Source organism: Dendroctonus ponderosae, unplaced genomic scaffold (genome assembly GCF_020466585.1).
Source record: "Dendroctonus ponderosae isolate FM_Combo_2020 unplaced genomic scaffold, Dpon_F_20191213v2 Dpon_F_20191213_2, whole genome shotgun sequence".
Taxonomy (NCBI): domain Eukaryota; kingdom Metazoa; phylum Arthropoda; class Insecta; order Coleoptera; family Curculionidae; genus Dendroctonus; species Dendroctonus ponderosae.
Window position 1 is genome coordinate 14,828,610 of NW_026018165.1, and position 20,374 is coordinate 14,848,983.

The 20,374-nt window shown below is 34.3% G+C and overlaps 6 protein-coding genes across 8 annotated transcripts; 1 reads left to right on the top strand and 5 right to left on the bottom strand.

Moving 5' to 3' along the window:
- Nucleotides 1-2,179: 2,179 nt before the first annotated feature.
- LOC125503577 (1-acyl-sn-glycerol-3-phosphate acyltransferase alpha-like) lies at nucleotides 2,180-8,296 on the bottom strand. Its single transcript, XM_048664275.1, has 5 exons — nucleotides 7,983-8,296; nucleotides 7,086-7,219; nucleotides 6,810-6,997; nucleotides 5,309-5,474; nucleotides 2,180-4,249 (listed from the first exon to the last, which is right to left on the bottom strand). Exons 1-5 carry the CDS (start codon nucleotides 8,162-8,164, stop codon nucleotides 4,065-4,067), a joined length of 855 nt encoding a protein of 284 aa, XP_048520232.1. The 5' UTR covers nucleotides 8,165-8,296; the 3' UTR covers nucleotides 2,180-4,064.
- A 294-nt stretch (nucleotides 8,297-8,590) lies between these two features.
- LOC125503579 lies at nucleotides 8,591-9,565 on the top strand. The gene is made up of 3 exons (XM_048664277.1): nucleotides 8,591-8,769; nucleotides 8,826-9,264; nucleotides 9,356-9,565. Exons 1-3 carry the CDS (start codon nucleotides 8,735-8,737, stop codon nucleotides 9,509-9,511), a joined length of 630 nt encoding a protein of 209 aa, XP_048520234.1. The 5' UTR covers nucleotides 8,591-8,734; the 3' UTR covers nucleotides 9,512-9,565.
- Nucleotides 9,538-12,410, bottom strand: LOC125503574 (U3 small nucleolar RNA-associated protein 15 homolog). The gene is made up of 10 exons (XM_048664265.1): nucleotides 12,069-12,410; nucleotides 11,451-11,707; nucleotides 11,235-11,390; nucleotides 10,995-11,181; nucleotides 10,785-10,937; nucleotides 10,490-10,532; nucleotides 10,267-10,435; nucleotides 9,979-10,206; nucleotides 9,819-9,919; nucleotides 9,538-9,733 (listed from the first exon to the last, which is right to left on the bottom strand). The coding sequence occupies exons 1-10, from the start codon at nucleotides 12,156-12,158 to the stop codon at nucleotides 9,552-9,554; spliced, it is 1,566 nt and encodes a 521-aa protein (XP_048520222.1). The 5' UTR covers nucleotides 12,159-12,410; the 3' UTR covers nucleotides 9,538-9,551.
- Nucleotides 12,411-12,830: 420 nt separating this feature from the next.
- On the bottom strand, nucleotides 12,831-15,358 carry LOC125503578 (1-acyl-sn-glycerol-3-phosphate acyltransferase alpha-like). The gene is made up of 5 exons (XM_048664276.1): nucleotides 15,003-15,358; nucleotides 14,742-14,875; nucleotides 14,492-14,679; nucleotides 13,196-13,361; nucleotides 12,831-13,134 (listed from the first exon to the last, which is right to left on the bottom strand). Exons 1-5 carry the CDS (start codon nucleotides 15,182-15,184, stop codon nucleotides 12,971-12,973), a joined length of 834 nt encoding a protein of 277 aa, XP_048520233.1. The 5' UTR covers nucleotides 15,185-15,358; the 3' UTR covers nucleotides 12,831-12,970.
- Nucleotides 15,359-16,070: 712 nt separating this feature from the next.
- LOC125503576 (ATP-sensitive inward rectifier potassium channel 11-like) lies at nucleotides 16,071-18,369 on the bottom strand. 3 transcript variants are annotated; one of them, XM_048664274.1, is made up of 9 exons: nucleotides 18,134-18,298; nucleotides 17,974-18,061; nucleotides 17,741-17,913; nucleotides 17,583-17,693; nucleotides 17,355-17,531; nucleotides 17,086-17,301; nucleotides 16,711-16,884; nucleotides 16,475-16,660; nucleotides 16,071-16,417 (listed from the first exon to the last, which is right to left on the bottom strand). In XM_048664274.1, the coding sequence occupies exons 2-9, from the start codon at nucleotides 18,024-18,026 to the stop codon at nucleotides 16,143-16,145; spliced, it is 1,365 nt and encodes a 454-aa protein (XP_048520231.1). In that variant the 5' UTR covers nucleotides 18,027-18,061; nucleotides 18,134-18,298; the 3' UTR covers nucleotides 16,071-16,142. The 3 variants fall into 3 exon arrangements, with proteins under 3 accessions (XP_048520231.1, XP_048520229.1, XP_048520230.1); XM_048664272.1 differs by having other exon boundaries at nucleotides 16,071-16,660; nucleotides 18,134-18,369; XM_048664273.1 differs by having other exon boundaries at nucleotides 16,071-16,660; nucleotides 17,974-18,072; nucleotides 18,134-18,369.
- Nucleotides 18,370-19,170: 801 nt separating this feature from the next.
- LOC125503580 (RNA-binding protein 33-like) lies at nucleotides 19,171-20,234 on the bottom strand. Its single transcript, XM_048664278.1, has 3 exons — nucleotides 20,093-20,234; nucleotides 19,741-19,807; nucleotides 19,171-19,687 (listed from the first exon to the last, which is right to left on the bottom strand). Exons 1-3 carry the CDS (start codon nucleotides 20,144-20,146, stop codon nucleotides 19,308-19,310), a joined length of 501 nt encoding a protein of 166 aa, XP_048520235.1. The 5' UTR covers nucleotides 20,147-20,234; the 3' UTR covers nucleotides 19,171-19,307.
- Nucleotides 20,235-20,374: the final 140 nt, after the last annotated feature.

Below are 20,374 nucleotides of genomic sequence, written 5' to 3' on the forward strand. Positions count from 1 at the left end.
AATATGCGAAACAGTTTAACTAAAAGTTACTAATACAGCTTTTTAAAAAATTACATAATCAGGTAAAAAAAGTACAGAACCTTCTTATCTGTTTCAATAAAATCAATCCTTTAAATTGCGCCATTAATAAAATCCTGCTTCCACTCGGTGATGAAGATTCGCTTGTGTTTCTGGCTCATAAAAGCGCAATGATAATACGGTAATCAAGAGATAAGATAACAAAGGTCCCCCACAAATTAATTGAATCCCTAAAGGGTCATAACTGTAAAGCGGCGGCCTTTTGAAACGGCCTGAACGCTTTTATTTCAACTGTTGTTGTTTGTTTAAGTAAATCCCTGTTTTGTAATCCACCAAACTGTACTCGGCTTAATTTGTGGTGAATTAAACAAATCGGCCAGAATATTTTTTTGAGTTTCAGTAAATAGAAAATTTGAGGTAAATTAAATATTTTATATATGTATACAGTATAGAACTAGACATATCGATATTGTGTAAAGCACCTAAAAGAACATGCTCACAAGTTTTGCTTTATGCAATTCATTGTAGGTACTGTTTAAGAATCGTTCGTGTAAAACGTAACGATTTTTCCTGTTATTTAACAGGGTTGCTGCAAAAACTGCAATAAATTAAAAATGTAGAACCAAACATATCCCAACAAGCAATAAAAATACTTTTGAAACTTATTGAAAAATTTACAGATATTTTTAATGAAAATTGTTACTCACACTAATGTTATACTAGCAAAGAAAGTAATATTTTGACCACAAAATAAATGTAAATAACTATGTAAACAAAATCAATCATCGAGAATCAATCGCTTTTTATAAATCGTGAATAAGCTGTGAATTGCCCTAGAACATCTTATTTTGAACCTGTATGTACGAAAAAAGTATATAAAGTAGATAAAAAAACTAAGTGAAAATATTATTCTATATTCGTATTTGTTACCATACTAGATTATTTGATAATATACATGTATATGTAAACTATTGTAAACTTTGTAATGGGAACCACCAAATCTACTCATAAGCGCAAACACAAAAATAAGTTGTCCACAAATTCATCAGATCAATTAGTTAATTTTTTTAGTACTAAACCACATTTTGTGGTTTCTATTATGATTGTTTATATATAGTTAAGTCTGCAGGCGAGATCGCCAAATATGTCTTCCTAAAGCTACTGTCTATTGTAATTTTTAAGGGAGCAAAATTGTCACTTCGAGCTTGGACTAAATAAAATTAAAACAGCAAAAGTTGTACGACACAACTGAAAAAAATTTGCTTGAGGAAACAACGATAAAACCCAGTAAACGCTGATAGCGTTGTGCAATTTTTGATGTTGGTTAATCATTATACACGGTAATTCAGAACAATCCCCAAAATAGAATTATTATTGTGAGCACCAAAATAGAAATAGCATCAAAATGAGTCAGTTTTCAATTATTTTGTATCAATTTAATAAGCTGCTTAAAAATCCGAATAAAACAAAAACTAAATGATGAAAGTTTACCAATGAAAAAAGCTCGTCGAAATGACAAAGATTTGCTTGAAAAATATTAATTCAGTAGATAATTATTCTAAAGAGTTTGCAGCTGCAATTTCAAGCGTTTAACCGCCAGTTTTTCGGTTGCCGTAATTGCAGCTTAAGATTCTACATTTTATGAGTCGGTTTTAAATTAATTTCGATGAATTCAGTTTAAAGCCAACTGGTATACACCATTTTATGTAAAGATATATCATATGTAAAGTTAACAACTTTATCCTCTATGTTTTGTAAAATGATGAAATACTAAATTAATAAAATAATTGTGTATTATTTTGTTTTTCTTTTAATTTACACCATTTTTATGCACTGTGTGCCCAAAAAAACTCAATAAGCTCACAAGACAAAAAGGGGAAAGTCTATTTTTCGGAATCTTCGGTTCTCTTAGTGGGTATGATTCTATTCGTGAAAGTTTTCAGTTCTCCTTTGTCAGTCGATTCTTTATGAAAAGTTTGCTGTTTTTCTTAAAGCAAACTCTAAAATCTGCTACTAGTCGTTGCTGATTACTAGCACAGTTTAGTTCCGGAAACGATTTAACGTTTTTTCCAGAGGATGAACTAATTAACTACAAATAATTAACTGACGGTACTTCGGAAATTTATATCTACGCTTAGCTTAAACAAAAATGAAAAGCTAGTTCGAACTTTGTATTTTTTATTGAGCAAATAATACAAAACTGATGACATTCAATAAAAAATCTTGCTGATACTTCCATGAATACTGCTTGCTTTGAGAGTTAAAACTGAAGAGATTTTAACAAATCATGTTTTCCTTAACAGTACTAATACAGCTCATACTGCTAAAATAAATATTCCATCTTGTGCTGCTGTATATTTGAGTAAATTGCTATAAAATATGTGCTATCGGCAAAACATACAAACATTCCCATTTTTTTGATAAAAATTAGGACAATCAATTTTGGCCAGATTGTTCGTCGATTTTTAACAATTTTTCCAAAAGCACAGGAAGTGAGTGAACGTTTGCACACAGACTTTTCAAAAATTGGTCACGGCAATATTGTAAGATTTTTAGTAAATTTTAAAGAGAATATTTGATCAGTAGGTAGTAAAAATTTCACTTTGATTGCAATTTTCTTGATTTCTTCGATAAAAATTAATATTGCAAAATGCTCCCAAAAATATACCTCGAGAAGCATAACATTTCGTTCACTCGAAAAACTTTTCCCAATTTCTCAAGGAGAAACCAAAACGTTTGTTGTCCCAATTTAACTTCAAAAAGGATATTCTGCACTCTCTGTAGTGAAATTTTGACTGTAACAGCAATTTTCTTCAGTTTCTATACAGAATACTCGACTTAAAATTCAATAGTAATCTGACCACGTTTCATTCTTCTTTAATATAAAACTGAACCGGTAAACATTGTTTCAATAACATAAATTCCGTAGAGTACAGGCGAAAACCCACTAGGTATGTTCTATAAAACTAAAACACTTACAACCTAAATAATAATTTTTGGCAAAAGATTTGATCACAACCAATACAGGAATGGCAATAAACGAGATTACTTAGTGTAGACTAAGACTAGAAATTCGATATTAAATAACAGAAAAATCAATTTGTGCCTGAAACGAATGCTCAAAGCGAAAGTACAAAAACTATAACCGTCTGTATGCAACAAGCGATACTGATAAACAATTAATTTAAACAGCTTGTAGGCATCGTAAAATGGATTATCGGTTATTTGCTTAGGACATCAAAATCACTACACATAAATACAACGTTAAACTAATAATACGTTTGAAGTTGAAAACTGTTATCAGGTAAAGAACGCAAGAAATATCAGTTTTAATAAGCACTTATACATGGCACGATTTTAAAAGCGTTTAACTAGAACAAACCAAAAATGTGCGAACAATGGCTTCCTATATGATGGAACATAAACTTAATGCGCTCTTATGAAAGCATAATCAAGGCAATGCCTTTTTGGTTTTGATCTATTAGTGAAAAAATCTACCTTATGTAAGAATGTCATTATCTTCCCAGAAACTATGGAGACTTATGTATCATTCTTAACTATTATGCCCCAAAACTGAAATGTTCATAATATAATTCAAAAAAACTTAGGCCTACTATAGAACAGTCTAAACATAAAACGAATATAAAATGTCTTTTCTTATGCCTAGAGAAACGTTTAGGAATGCTGTCAGCTAGTTTAAAATAACTTTGGTTTATCGTAGTTTAAAATTAAATGAAATAGAAACTCTATGTATGAGTCGCTCTAGCGATAGAGAAATACAGACATTATCAAAAAGATTGAAAGTCTAGCATCTAGGCCCTTCTTGTTCAGTCTTAACTTTCAACCAAACCTTTGATAATTTTGCCGTTCCGTTTCACTATTTTAACTTGAGACCATTCGTTGTCGCAAAAAATAATATGGCATACAGTCAAGAGAGGTAAAAACATAAACACAAAAACAAATACATACACAATAATTTCTCAGGTTAACGATATTCAGATTTAAACGACTGAAGCTTGAGTTTTTGTTTAACCAGCGCTGTAAAATCACTTCAGTAGAGTGAAATTGGAAGCGCTATGTTTGCTGGACTCTCGATGAATTAGAGCTTCTTTGTTGATCTGGTGAAAAGCTTGTGACATTTTTTCATACACCAGATCCGTGAACTTTTCCACATCATCTAGTGTGAGGCCTTTTGTACTTAAAGGTTCGAGGACTTTCACTATTACCACACCTAGACAAATGAGTTCAAGCTCTAAATTGATGCGCATGATGAAAAGAATAAAATCGTTTAAGATGTAGCGTGTAATTTTTTGAGCAAACGGTTTTGGAGATGTTATGAAACCAAAAGGTGTACTTTTTTGCCGCAAGTTATGCTGATGCAAAGCATAACTTGCCGCTCACGTAGTTGCTCGTTTCACTGGAAACACCCAGAAATCCTTTTGTAATTATCAGCACAAAATAAGAAATTGGAATAATCAGGGTCAATCTGAACAAGGCCAGATAAGTTTACTGGATACATAATTTGTTAGAACACGACTTTGACTCAAAATTCCAAGTATATGAGCAAATAATAGATATTAACATAGATGAAGAATCACCAATAATACTTATATAAACTTAAGTATCTTTTCGATCCGAATTTTTCAATTCATCGAACTTAATACTTAGACATAAAATGTCGGGATTCCGAAAATTTTTCAAAATTGAACAGGTAAGGATAGGCTAGCTTACCAACGGATTAATCGCTTACTTACCGGCCAATACTTTTAGAATACAGAATACTTACCAGAAAGCAAAACGCTAGCATTTGATTTAGCCTATATTTTCAATTTTGAACTGATTTCCGTTCTTTATTTGAAATTATTATAGCAAATACTTCAAGTTTTAGCAAAAACAATCGCAGTTACTTACCTAGGAGTTCTTTATAAATGAAAATAATATTTGCCATTATTCACATAACTTTGAGGATTTTAAATAAATCAAAGCCGAATACACACACAAACCATCAGGCAGAAAAAAATGTGCACTAAATAGTAGATTAAATATGTGAAACATATTTACGCCCTGCAAGAAGATGTGAAAACCCCCAATTCCTGTACATGACTGATTGAGACAATAGTTTTGTTGGTAAAATTGGCCAGAACGATTAATGAGAAATTTTCTTTTAATCTCCTTATAACTCCAGCTACCACATTCATATTGAAAGATGCATTCAATGTGTGGTCTCCATTCCGCAGGTCTCAAAGTTTGATATATTTACGACATTAGAGCATTCAGTTTAGATGTTTACCTTGATCGAATTTCTTGTTCGGTCTATCCAAAAAATAGTAGTTGCTAAAAACGACGGGAATCACTGGTAATTGAGCTGAGATTGCCGAATGAAACGCGCCCTTCTTGAATGGATGAATTTCGCCTGTGTTTCTCCTAGTTCCTTCGGGAAATATCCATAATTTTGTCTGTAATCAAAATAACAAAATTATCATCTGAGTACTAAGTATTGTGCATCTACGTAAGAACCTCTTTGTTCAGTTATTCTCGCTTGATGATCAAGCGAGACGATGTTTGATTAATAATGCTAAAAGGAAGGAAGTAATAAGGAAATTAAAGTAGTTTCCAATAGTTCTAGGAACATACCGAAGATACTCCAAGTAAATTACTCGTTTTAAATATAGATTTAAGGAAATTATACCTTTGAACCAAGGGGGAATTGTTACTTATGCAAAAGTCTATACTTAAGTTAATGCATAGATAGCAAAGTTGAGTATTTGAGTAAAAAAAGTTGATAAGACATATTTAACGTCCGTTATGATATGCCTAACGCACTTTTCCAATTTAGCTATTCAGTCAATCAAAACTGTCCTTGCTAGTTACAAGGTCTGACAAAGGTGGTCTCGATAATTATACATATCAATTTCGAATACCATAATCATTGAGTCACTTTAGCAGGTATGCGAATTTAATCGCCTGACCAAAACAATGAAAATCGATACTTATTTGTTACTAATATGGAACTAAAACCATTGGAACGAGTTTAAACAGCTTGCGACAATAACAAACAAACCTTTTTGTAACATTAATTTTAATATGATTGATATGCGGTAGGAAATCGATATTTTTATTAAATAATGTAGCTACTGGTGTTGACAAGAAAAAGCCTCGATTGTTCAAATAAAATAATCAATACAACTTTATAATTAATGAAAAGGAATTTTTGTTAAGTACAAGTGATTTATCAGTGCTTAAATGTTTAATCAAGCATTGACCCAATTCAATTGTTGGACACTAGTTATATGTTTTGTCGGATACTAAATCTTCTAAAAAAATGCCGTTAATGTTAGAAAGTTGCCCCATTATAAGATTCGAATGTTCAATTCGGGCATATAATGCCCTGTCTTGTTCATCAAATATAAATTGCTACATTTCCTGTTCTAGTTCCTCTTTAGCTTCACTCGAATTAAATAAACATCGCATTTTATTTCAAAGTTTTATTTCAGTTAAATATTGAATTAGAGAATGTAACTGAATATACACTGCGCGCCTAAGTTTCTTTGCTGCTTCGATTTCCTGTGGAGAACAATTACGTGTGGTCGCACCTAATTTCAATCGAATTATATTGATTATTTTTCCAGTACACCCCCTGATGCCTTCTGCAATTTTTTTAACTAGCTTTAATTTTGGGAGATTTAATTATCATCAACATTTGCCAAATACTACAAAGCGTCCACCTTGACTGGTCTTAAAGTTTTTCGGTAAAAATATTGAATATTTTCTAAAGAAGAAATGTAACTTGCCTTTTCTTGAGCCACTTTTTCCACAGCCTCATTAATGACGGCCTTAGCTTGTTCGGCTTTGGTTTTCACTCTGGGAATGAACACCAGACCCGCCAACCATGCAGCCATTCCAAACGGCCAAGCCCAAAAAAGCTCTTTTTTGGCTATCACTGTACATCTGCCCATTGTGGACCATATTTGAAACATCCCTGTAAAAAAAATAATTATTAAGTAATACAATAAGCCAGAGAACAAACAATTGAAAAAATATTCATGTTAAAGTCGAGCAAAACCTACCCAGGATATCTAAGGAACTTTGATGATTGGAGACAATTATACACGGTTCTTGGGGTTCCAGGATTTCACCGTTTCTAAGCTCCCATTTAACGCCTATCAGATGAGTGATCCAACGGCAAAAATATGAAGCAATCCTAAACCAATCGAAGTTAAATAAAAAATTGTTCACACATTTAAAAATGATGTCTCAATCTTGCTTTAAACATACATATACCAACTGTTGCTGAAATCTGTGGTGAAATTTTCGTAGCAAGTAAAAAAACCAAATTAGGACTCAAATGTGTATAAGTACAACTATTAAGCATAAAAACAGTAAATATGAATATGATTGCAATAAGAGCGTAAGAACAAACAAAAAATGATCATGGCAAAATCCGGAAGATTTTGATTTTCTCAAATAAACAGTCAACTAGTAGAAGTCAACAAAATAGAAGCTCAGAAATATTTGAGAAATTCGGCAAAGATCTCAAACCCTCACTGGTTTCGCCTCAGCTCTTTTAAAGGGGGCGATAAAATAGTCCTGCCGGAAATTGTCGAAACATTTTAAATTCTGCCACCAAAAGCACCTCTAAACAAGGAAATTAAAATGAAATCCTACTGGGTACATAACAGCTAAAAACTTTCAAGAAATAAACATTTTCTCGGCCAAAACTGGAGCTTACTTTCCACTTTTTAAACAATCCCTGTCACCTCAATTTGGAGTATATTGTAAAGTGGAAAGAAACATAGCCAACAGTCCTTTATTGAGCCCCTATAGGGGCTCAATAAATTCAGCGCAACATTCCAGAATGAACAATTGGCCGGCTCATACTGGGCAAAATAAAAACAGCCCTCAAACTCTAATTATTTGAGGCATTTGAACCTGACCTAACCTACATAAACAATAGCAGTACTTACACCAAGTTGAAGACACTCCAGGGCCTCAGAAGAAACACTGGTATCAATATAACTGAATTTAACATTACAACGGCGTAATACACTAAAAACTTTAGGCAATAGCAAAAGGCCGGTCTGGTTTCATATAAAAAAGGCAACCCCAGCAGAGCCCCAAACACTAGGACCTCAATGTAGAGCGTCATTTTTTTGCTACAGCTGCGGTGGTGCTCTTAAAAGGGGCCGCAGAACATCTCACTTAAAACCGACTACGGACTGCCCGCCCAAAGATAGGGATAGGGAATTTATAGCTGGCAAATGTATGCGGGTCTAATGATGGGAAAAGAAAATTGATTATTTTCTGTTTATTTTTTATTTACGTTCAAATGCTGACACATATGATGCGCAACCAACCATACACTATGGCACGCCCTATCAACATTAGTTTCGAAACGATTCAAAGTATTTTAGCTTAAAATTAAATTTTTGTGAAAAATGCTAAAAGAAGTTCAACGCTTTTAAAAAATTTCCGATTGTTTCATGGGCGTTTAATCTTATGAAAAAGTTCATTTTCATGATTTATCAGGCGCCTTTCTGGGCATTGCCAAGTCATCAATAACTTTTTTACATTGACTTCTTTGTCACTGTTTGGTATTTCACTAGCTGTCAATCTATCACAACAACAACAAACTTTAGAATTTTTACCCTCATATTCATCCCACAATTTGCAGATTCTTGAAAATATGATCATAATCACTAGGAAATAATTATAAAAAATGAGCGACTTACAATGGATCACTATAAACAACAGGTCTAAAGCACCTCCATCAGTCCAACTAGGAGACTCTATTATCAACATCATTTCAGGTTACAACAAGGAGCTTCTTTGATAAACAATTTGAACACGAAGAGATACGAACTCCTTCTATCCCATATAATCAATTCCAGTAGCGATGACTACTTTACTGAAACTGAGTTGCAGAAACTGCAGGACAATTTGAAGCTGGATGAAAACCAACTACAGCTTCTTGTGCAAAGCATCGCTTACATCTATAAGCAAAGTAGAAGAGTTATTCTAAAGCCCACCGAATTGGAAAGTCAGTTGGTAGAGAAAATTGGCCTCGATCAAGGAAAAGCGGAGATTTTCACCAAGCAGTGGCTAGCTGAAACTAAAAAAGAGTTGGGAGCCTTTGAAGACAGACATACACTGAATAGTCTAAAATGGGAACTCAACATGCAAGTCGCTTCAGATATGGGCAATAAGCAGGTGATTCCCAATGCGAAAATACAGCTAGACCTTACTAAGGTATAATCCTCATTTCGTTCATGATTTACGACAATAAACGAACTTTATGGAAGTTTTGCAATCGAAATCTTTAAATCAAATGCTTTTGTAGGTCACTGATGAGACGAAAAAGGAAGCGGCAATATTGGAAATGGGCGAAGAAGACCTGCAACAACTATACAGCACGTTGGAAGCAATCCAGTTAAGGTTAGACAATATATCAAAAAATAAAGCATCGCAACCCAATTCCGCTCATAAAAAGGAATAAAAAAAGGACTGACATCAAATAAAAAGTATGGTAATAAAATCTATTTAGCTGAAATTGCGTTATTTTCACCTGTTTTAACCAGTTTATAATTGATTTCATTGTCGGTTTCCGCTGTTACTTGAGCATATAGTAAGGTTTGCATCATCCCTTCAACCATAGCTAGCTCCATGGCGAGGTTGTTCTCTCGGTTTAAAACTTCGTACAATTGCACCAAGAGTAAACCTAAAGAACACACCACTGTTACCTACTTCCGAATTAAACTATCTCTTCTTAAACTTCTTCATTTATCGACATATTTTTTACTCACCAATGTCTGAAGGCAAAGCGTCTACCCGGTCTGCTATGATATCGATAAATTCGTCTGCTATGGACACTAGGAATCTAGTAAACCTCTGATCGGTAATGTGGCTAAAAGTTACAGACAAGTTTAATAAATTAGCTGAGTTGACAGCTTTAGACCGCTTTACCTAATAAAAAATCTAACCAATTGCTTAATCGTTGTTAACCAATTAGGGAGATTTGAGTCTTTATATTTTAACACCTTCGGAAGTCCTTTCCTTTTCTGCAGCTCCCGAAGAACGGCCACAGTCCTTTCCGGGTGTTTATTTACGACGTAGGGCATTAAGGCGGCTTTTAAAGCCTTGGCATATTCAAATTTTCTGAAGTAGTAATCATATTTGGCTTCTTTTTCATTTCTGCAAGCAAAAAACAATCAGTTGAAATATCTATAAATTATTCTAACTACAAATACTTACTGTAAATCGGGTACAATTTCATCTACATTGGAAAGAATGTCATGGAATTTGTAATTAAAGGCCACTTTTTTCGGTCGTTTTTCCGATGTGGTTTCTTCACTTCGCCTCTGCACAGCGATCACTCCATCACTTAAGCCTGCTACCACCGTGGAATCATCCGGTGCAATTCCTGAAAATTATCAACGTAAATGTTTTGCCTTTAAAAAATGTGAGTAAAACATACCCAAGCTTAGAATAGCGTTAGGAAAGTCCAGCGTGTGCACAACCTAAAAAGCAAAATACTATTATGTGCTGTATAAAAAAGTAATGTTTCTATGGAAATTGTTAAGTCTTGGTTATTGTATCACGAAAAAATTATATAAATATGGAACTTGTTAACAAACATTTGCAGATTTTCAGATATCTAAATTTTAATTTGAGTAAATGCGTTTGTTCTATTTTTTTTTTCGATAACGGTTGCATTCGAAAAAAATCGAATTAAGCTTACAAAGACAGCAAAAAAACCTGAATGTTCAAACCTTAAACGTGGAAACATCATATATCTTCACATGTCTATCTAAACTGCCAGAGAGCAATCGTTTGCCACCTGAACCCAACTTTAAGCAAGTTACAGTTTTATGGTGTTGAGCTAAAGCGCCTCTTAGTTTACCTCCGGCTAAAACATCCCAAATCTAAAATGTAACACATGATCAGTACACAGAAGGAAAAAGAACTCGAGATTCACTTACCTTGATGTCTGTGCCACCGGAGCTCAAAAACATCCCCCCATTGGGCATGAACAGTAGGGATTCTACAGGGCTTTTATGGTCCATTGTCATGACTTCTTTAGCCGTCCGCGTATCCCACATTTTGATAATACTATCATAGCTGCCGGACAGTACAATATTTGGAACATCTGGACTAACTTGGCCTGCCCTTAAAATAAAAAAACAACATCTCCTTGATTTAGAGAGGGTTTTGAAACTAACCGAATATAATCATTATGTCCCTCAAAAGTATGCAGAGTGTTTTCAGTGGGAATATCCCAGACCTTAACAGATTTATCATCGGAAAATGAGACTATCTGTGGTTCTCTATTTACAAAAGCTACTCTGTGCACTGGGGCGGAGTGACCCTTAAACAACCTACAAACAGAACATAAAAAGGAGCAAAACTTCGGCTTTTTAACACTGTAAACAGCAAACCTTAACATACTCTTTGTGGACACATCAAAGATTTTAATATTTTTTTCTTCGCCGCCGGCCACAATGAGGGTGCCATCGCTTCTGAATACAGCCCCATACGCATTTTCCCTAAACCGCGACAGATTTTTGGTCACAAGTTTAGTGATGGGGTTGTAAATTTGCACCCTAACTGAACATGTTACTGCGAAATGATGGGGCTCCTTTGGCGAAAAATCTATATGGTCGATTGGGCCGAATTCTTTGACCAAAACCGGTTGCTGTAATTGAAGAACGAGGTTAAATTACACTGTTTTTATGGTCTAAATATCCAGTTTGAAATTTGTTTAATTATTAATTTTCAGTCAACGTTATTATTCAAGAAAAGTAGTGAATTGTCTACAACCTAGAATACAACATAAAATAACAGTTCTTATTACATACATGATTTATCAGTTCTGCTCAAATTCATACAGAGAGAATACAGAGGAATAATGCAGTCGTAAAACTAAAGAAAAGGAGATAACAGAAATGAAAAAATACGTAAATCTAATACTGACTAAACCGGGTGAAGCTAAATCGAGATATATAGCGATAAGAGGAAAAACAGGCCTAAAGTTCCCAACATGTTAGTTAACTCACCGTCAGCTGCTTCCAGTAAATAAAATCTGGGGTCACATCAGGGCCTTTCGCCTCGTAGATTTTAGTGTTCAAACGCTTAAAATGAGCCATTCGGCTGGTATTGTGCTCTTTTACGCTCTAATTTAGYGGCTGCTTATAYCCCAAATTCCTGTTCAAAATATACAGGTTATGTTGGTTGTTGATGAGGACATTTGAGGTTGAGTTGACATTCCACGTGGAAAATCCAAAAAAAAAATGGTGATTGTTTGGTTGAATGAACCCGAGATGACAGTAGCGTCAACAGTTAGGTTTGGTCTCTGCGATTTGGCAACAGTCTGGCGTCCTTCCCGATTTAAATCGGTTTTATGGCGCGGTTATATTCAATCAAGTGTCGTACGACAGAAACAGAAAAAACGAGAGTTTTTTATTCAGAATTGAACCATAAATTAGAATGTATTTTTTAATCTTCAAAATACCAGTGGCGTTCACTACCCAAAAAGTTTCATTAAAGGTAATCGCAGTTTTCCAAAAATGTATAATTTTGCATCTTTTGAGTTTGAGCCCTGTATTGCAAAATCGAAGCTTTTGTGTACCCATTAATATTTGGATTTTTTTCATGGTTTTGCAAGTTCTATTTACCACTGAATTTACGGTACTTATTTCTGAGACACCCTATATGTGTAGTAATATGTTAGTTGTGTAAATTGGTGCGTTCGGAAACTGTTCATTACATGATTTAGGGATATATTGATTAAATGTGTCTCTCCAAAATCAAAATATAGATTGCAGGAAACTGCAGAGAAAAAAAAAACACTGAAAAATAAAAACACAGTTACCCGCAGTTAAGCAGGAATGAACTATGATTTTACCAATGTCTTTTAGCTGCAGCATTTATTGTTTTTTCAGTTGAAAATAGCACACTTTCACCTATCATGAGTATAATTTGAGTTTTTTAATAGATCGAAGTTGATGTCTTTGAAAGCTCTGTTCATTTCTGTGTGTACTAACGCTCTAGTCGCAACGAGATCTTYATCAACGGTTAATCCTATAGTACTTATTGGTTTCAAAGCATGAATGATAACGACACCTGAAAGCAAAAGTTATTKTTCTTCATTCAAATCTAATAAACATCTGAAGASSTCTCCTACCTGGGTCRAAACGTTTATTAACTGAATCTATAAAATAGTATCTGGTGAAAATMACAGGCTGTATTGGCARTTGCGCTAAAATAGCAGCGTGAAATGCCCCATTTTTAAATTCATGAATTATGCCGGTGTCCTTTCGGGTACCTTCAGGGAATACCCACAATTTGGYCTGTAAATTATATTTYACTAATATAAAATATKGACAGGAAAAATTTGGGTAATTTTAAAAATTTCCAGAAYAYTCTTTATACTAAATGATCTTTTTCAATATGTAAATGTTGTTTTTAATCTAAAAAATGTGYCTTTATGTGACTTTTTAAACGTATGGTTTTCTGATGATTCAATTTTCCAGTAACAGACTATGTGGAAATAATGATTTAACCTCGCAAATAGACTAGAATTTGATGGTGATTTTATAAATCCAGTATAATTCGTAGGTCGACTGTACAGGGTGTCCCAAGTATAGAATAAAGTAAGTTCACGTAACCGGTATTATTTGTATCAAAATGTTCATCGTCGTATTGGAAAGGTTGGATAAGGATAACATATTTTAAAATAATTCACAATTAACTACTTTTTTCTAATGGAACACCCAAATATATTTAATGTTATTTTGGAATTCTTATGTAAATTTCACTTACTTTCTGATATAAAAAATATGAATCGTTCATATTTTATATAAGAAAAAGTCCAGTAAGATTTTAAAAATAAAATAAAAAGTCGGGTGTTTCAATAGAAAAAAATATTTAAATGATGCCCGTTTAAGTAGTACCTTTACAATGTGACGATGATAATTTTTAAACAAATATTACGGGTTTTGCGTACTTTAGTCCATCGTTAGGGCGCCATGTACAATATTCACTGAATAAGTTTAGCAGCCAGTTCAAGTTAACTAGCAGAGCATTAACATACGCTTTCGATAAAAATATTGTATAAATTCGTTCAAAACATTTCAAACCGTTTCTGCTTTTAGTTTTATCAATTCATTCAATTTGCGTGCGTTTATAGCAATAGTATATATAAACTTTGTTTATCAAAAAGTATTTAATATCAGGTTTAAATGAAGGATATTGAGCCAAAAAGTGCTTAATCCTGAGTTCAGATGTTGCAAACCATGACAGGAATGATTACTATAAATATGATTGAACGCCGCAATCAATAAATGCCTGATATGACTATAAGCATGAAGTAGGGGCTAATGCCTTCTATTAAACTGATAAATTCCATTAAAGGTTCCACAATTTTATAGGAATTGGATTGCGCGATTAACTAAAAATATCGTTTTTTTAGCACGAATACCTGGGTGAGAGTTAATTGGTCCGCCACGTCGTTAATAATAGTTTTGGCTCGATCAGCTTTAGACTTCGCTCTTGGGATAAAAATCAAACCTGCCAACCATGCCGCAAATCCCATTGGCCATACCCAGAAAACTGCATTTCGGGCAATTACAGTGCATTTACCCATTTTAGGCCATATTTGAAATAATCCTGGTATTACAAAACATGTTTTTTCAATTTTAATACATCTACTTAGAGAGAGACTTGCATACCTAAAACATCTAAAGAACTTTGATGATTCGAAACAATAATGCATGGTTCATCTGATTCCAAGTAATCAGGATTTTGAATTATCCACTTTACTCCTATTAAATGGGTGATCCAACGGAAACAGTGTGATCCTATACTAGAAACAATAATACAACAATTGTTCAATAATTTTATATTTTATAAAAAAACGGCTTTTTTATAAACTCGCTTAGAAAATAATGAACTTTTTCTGAAATTAAGTGAATGCATGAATAAATACTTACACAAAGTTATGAACACTAAACGGATGGAAAATGAACACTGGTATTAAAAACAATGAGCCCACCATCACTATCCCGTAATAAGCAGAAAACTTTAGATAATATCTAACGACCGGACTGGCCTTAATCAACCAGACCAATCCGACAAAGGACGAAAAAAGAATTAACTGAAGATAAACAGTCATCTCGGAAGGTTTTTCTGCCAGATATGCGTTTACTTACTGTGTTCATGATAATGTTATTTTAAAAGGAGTTGAATTTGGGTCTAATATGCTTTATTGATATGATATCTACCCAACTGATTATTTTTATACTTGATTATCAGCAGGCAATTTAACGATTTTAGTATTTGACAACAATAAACACCCGCTCCTGCCTATGGTAAATTTAGGTATGGCTTGTTCCTGATTATGGAAAACGAAAGTCGATCGCACGCTTTTTTAAAAAAGGTTATCTAGTTCGTTATATGTCCAATACACAAAGTATTTTTTTACACTTTTATATATTTTTATTAATTGTGCTCTTTCTTGTATTTCATATATTTTCTTATATATATTATTCAAAACCAATGCAATAGACAATTGCAAATTATTCTAGACTCATTGATTTTAGTTCACTTGCTTATCAATTTTCAGCTGCTCCAGCGATGTTAACCAGAAAAAACAAAAAATACACTCAACTCAAAATCTAGAGATCGACAATAGTTTGCGGATGAAGATAAATGTTGCAAGTGTTTGGTTTTAGTGGCCGGTTTTAGTGCACCAAATTACTCGAAACTCAAATTCCAATGTCGCAAAATAAAAAGTTTATTTTCAAAAGTAGGAACGAAGCCGAATCTATGAACCGAGTAGAAGAAACTTTTCCATTTACAAAATTCCAACTTTGTCGACTAATTTGATTAGCTAGCGAGTAGCTAAGATAAACTAACTTTTCTTTATAATTATACTTTTCAATATAAAAAATATCTATAATTCGCAAACGTCTCCATTGTTAGTGAGAAGTGCTTCCTTCAAATATATTTCCTACACCCTTAACAACCCCAGACAATCCAATTCAAAGAATTAACGCCCGTTTTGATTTATCACCCTGTATTAAACTTTTATATTGTAAGAAATGTATTCAACAACACATGATAAATTGCGTTCAAACTAAAGTGACCTGTATTTCATGCATTTCTTCATAGTTTTCATCACTTTCTCTGATAGTTTCCGGGTATTTGGGCTTATTTGCGCGATGTTTGCCTTTGTCGGAACAATCGGGACCGGAAGGTTTCTCATAATCGGGAAAATACGTATTAGTATCGACTGATCTGCTCGTTTCGTGAACAGCTCCAAATCGCTCAGAAGTGGATCCAATCTGATCTGTTTGGCCATCAAGCTCAGCTTCGAACATATCAGGGCTCCCTAGCAGTTTCGTTTCTAAAACAGGACTTTGTAATAACCAAATTTCGTCCAATGTTCCTGAAGGAGTTGCACCTGGATTTTCTAAAACATATTCGTCTTCTTCCGCATGGTTCATCTTTAGAGCGTAGGTTTGATCGAATTTCTCCCAATCGGCATCGTAGCAATTCACGTATTTATTATACGATATGATTGGTGCAAACTTATGATCCCAGAGAATTTCGCTTGATAAATAGCTGGATTTTGCCTCAATGGAAACTCCTTCAAAGGCAATGTGAGAAAATTAGTTTTTGGGGTTTAGGAGCACTTACCAGTACTTTCCACCGTTCCGTTAAGGACTACAATTATTTCAACTTTCTGGCACTTCATTATTTCGGGCACTGTAAAGTCGTATAGTGGGGAGTTCTCGTCGATTTCGTGGTAGAGAATTAACGGCCATAACAAAATAATACTACTGGGTCCATCATCACACTTTAAAGATAATTCTGAAACGCAGAAATGCGCCTCGATTAAGAGACCCGAGTGGAGCAAGGAAAAAACATAAATGCGTGCAGCAGAAACAGACGACGCAGGTTCTAACACACTGATCCTCTTTTTCAGAAACTCATTTTGTCCCTTTCTACCACACACATTGGGCAAACTGCCTTGTTTCGCTCAAAGCGTTTACCACTGGTTATTTATGCTACCTGTTTGATAGTTTTGAAGAACTTCTCCTTCCTGCGAGCGCTCACACTTAACAACAATCGCTCTTACTGCTACCCCTGCCAGCCGACTCTTCTTGATATCGCCAACTCTGAACATAAAGCACAATTTTCCATTCCTGTGAGAAAGAACGGCATTTTTGGAAAACTGAACTGTGTGCGATGCGTGCTTGGCGCGGACCAATTTAGCAAAAACTATACCTAAAAAATTCTCATTTATCTAAGTGAATTATATAGAGTTTTGGATGACGCACTGATTGCAAATGAGTCCAAAGTTATGCCGATTAAGCACTGGCAAACCAGAACGAAAATTGCCTCCGGACATTCTTCTGTAATTACTCTTAGGCCATATCCTGTGGTGTGCTGAGTTTCTATTGAGTAGAGGAAGGCAGAATGGAATCCGTGGATATTGAGAACGCAAGGTGTCCAACCTGAATGGATTGTATATGAATATTATGCTGATAATTTAAGTGCTTTATTACCGATTTCGGCTTGGCGTAGCGGTAAATGATCATCATGTAAATCTCCATGCACAAAGGCGATTAACCACCAAACCAGCGCAAAGATCAGCCAGCACCCGAAAAATTCTAGAACTGAAAACGCGCGCATTATTGAGCAGATGGTCGAAGCTAGAGCTTACCTAGGAACTGGAGCGTCCACCTCCATTGGGCGTCCAACAGGGTTGTGAAGATATCTTGCAAATATCTCCACCATCGAATCTTGGAAATATTTTTCCTGTAGACGTTTTTGTGTCCATCTTTCAAAATCGCTCGCTTTGGACATTTTCGGGATTTCCACGGGATCCATGTTTTTCTAGTAAAATATTATATTTTATTTCTCCAGTTGATTTACCTGCGTAAATTCTCGCTTTACCTGCGTGCCTGCTCAGCTTTTTGAGAAAACCACTCAACATCCCAGATAGTCATGGTCTCATCACTATTTCAATGCGCACTGAATGTTTCTGATGTAAAACTTTTATATTATAAAATATTAATTGACTAACAACTACATCCTCCAATTTTGAGGAAATTACCTTTGCACTCATAAACTTGCACTCATTGTCGTGGGCAGTGAGTGTATATCGAGTAAATATTTGCGCTTGAAACGAGTTGCCGCCGTAAATCTTCAAAGCTTCAAACCATCTGAAAATTTCACCGCTTTGATAGAATAACTACGATAATCTGCCAATTTGAGGCTGAGTGGCCAACAAAAGATTTAAAAATAGCAAATAAAGAAATTGCTTCATTAAGGACAAAAGAATCACCATTTTTGTTAGTCTAAAAATAAGCAAATTGTATTTGTAATTTTATTGATATCCTTCCATTAAATTCAGTTCTATCTAAAACGACTTAAAATTTAGGCTCACTTTAGTCAGTTTTTCAATTTTGTTGGCTTTTTTACATTATAAGTAGTTCAAATGCATTAATACACCGTATTTTGCCGTTTATAACGTAAAAAATCTTCAATTTTTTAAGTGCAATGGTTGATAAATTCGATTTTGTAAAGATCGCCGATGAAACTGAACGAGCTAATGAAGTGTTAATCAATTGATATTCACCAGGGTTCAAGGAAAAATCGGAAATCTGTTGCCCTATGGATTACTTACATGGGCCTTTGATACCCATAAGTTTAAAATATTAATGCAACTGAAAGAAAATGTGAATATTTTGAAGAATACATTTGAAAAAGTAATTAGGCTTATCCAAGACAGCAACGAGAACTGAGGCCGACCTTGAAGCCTGGAAGAGCAATTTAATGTAGCAAATCTATTGTAAGTGTTGATTTATTATGAAAATTACTTTGATAAAGGCCTAAAAAAGGATTTTCTGAGATTGGCTAGCTGAACCAATTCAGCTCCAATTGTTTGAAAAGTTTGAGCGTTTTCCGTTCTTTCATTAACCATGAAAAACAGGCACACCTTTATAAATTTTTTCAATATCTGGATTTCTAGATTGATAATTTCGGCATTAAAAAACATACATATTTTAAAAATATCGAGACAAGTTTGCCTGTTCAGTACAAAATTACTGTAGTCATAGTGCAAGTAGGTGGTTGGATAAAATTGCAGGCTGACAATTTCAATCTGTTCTTAGGCTGTATTTCATACAAAAAAACACATGGATTCTGTTTACAAATTTTTGTATAAATTCATATAAAATCATCATTGTTTCTTGCTGTTAAAACATTGTTTCTTGCTGTTGATAACATCAAGCGTTTTGAAAACGCGCGACTTCTGGATCAGCAGGTTCGCCTTCCCTCAAGGGATAGAGCTCCGAACCCCATTCTGTTCCATTGTTACCAGATGTACCATTTACAGGAAGCTCTGTAAAAGTTCCATTAGTATTGGTGTTTCTGTCCTCATTTGCGCCTTCTTGTGCAGTAGTTCGATTGCAGTTGCAATGGTTTATTGGACGAGGAGGTGGAGGAGGAAAGGAACCAAAATGATGATGTGGGTGTCCGAAACCTGGAGGGCCGAATGGTGGAGGAGGAGGAGGCGGCGGATAAAAAGGCATAGGATAAAATCCATCGTATGGGTTAGGCAAATGTTGAAACTGATTTACTCTGCGTCCATCGTCTCCATCAGTGGCTGAAGGAAACATACCAGTTTAATTGCGATTTACTGTCTAAGTATCTGCTTACCGTTTTCAATTGAGTTTCCATTTCTAGCTATTCTGATGAGAAGGCTTTCTTGTGATGATGCTGGAATCTGATATTACACCCAAATTAAACTAGGTGGTGTTTTCTTTTTTGAAAAACGATTTTTGAAAAAAATATTACGACTTGGATTTATACATATGGAGTCATGGAATCAGTACAAAGGTGGTTTGATTTATCGTTGAATAACCAGAAAGTTATCCAGAAGAGAATAACGAAAAATTCTCAAGAAATAGCTTAAGCCAGAAGATAAGATAGACAACAAGTGAAACATATTTAATTTTTTTTGTAATGGACTTAATAAACGTTTAAGTTGTATTTGTTTTTCTTGCCTCACCTTTGAGTAAATCAGCAGCCCAATGAAAAATTGGGAAAATATTAAACTGCGCATTTTGAACGTTTTACACTGTATTCGAGCGCATCTAATCACTTTTTTATTATGTCCGAAATAAAGCAAATCTGACTTCTTATAGCATTGGTTGACCCTAGAGCTTATATAATATAAACAATGTCAACCCGATATGAATTCACAACGCAATAATTTATTATCCAGTACTGAATGGTTTAGGAATTTCCAAAATATCGTTTTATCGACTTGTGATAGTTTTGCCATTTCAAA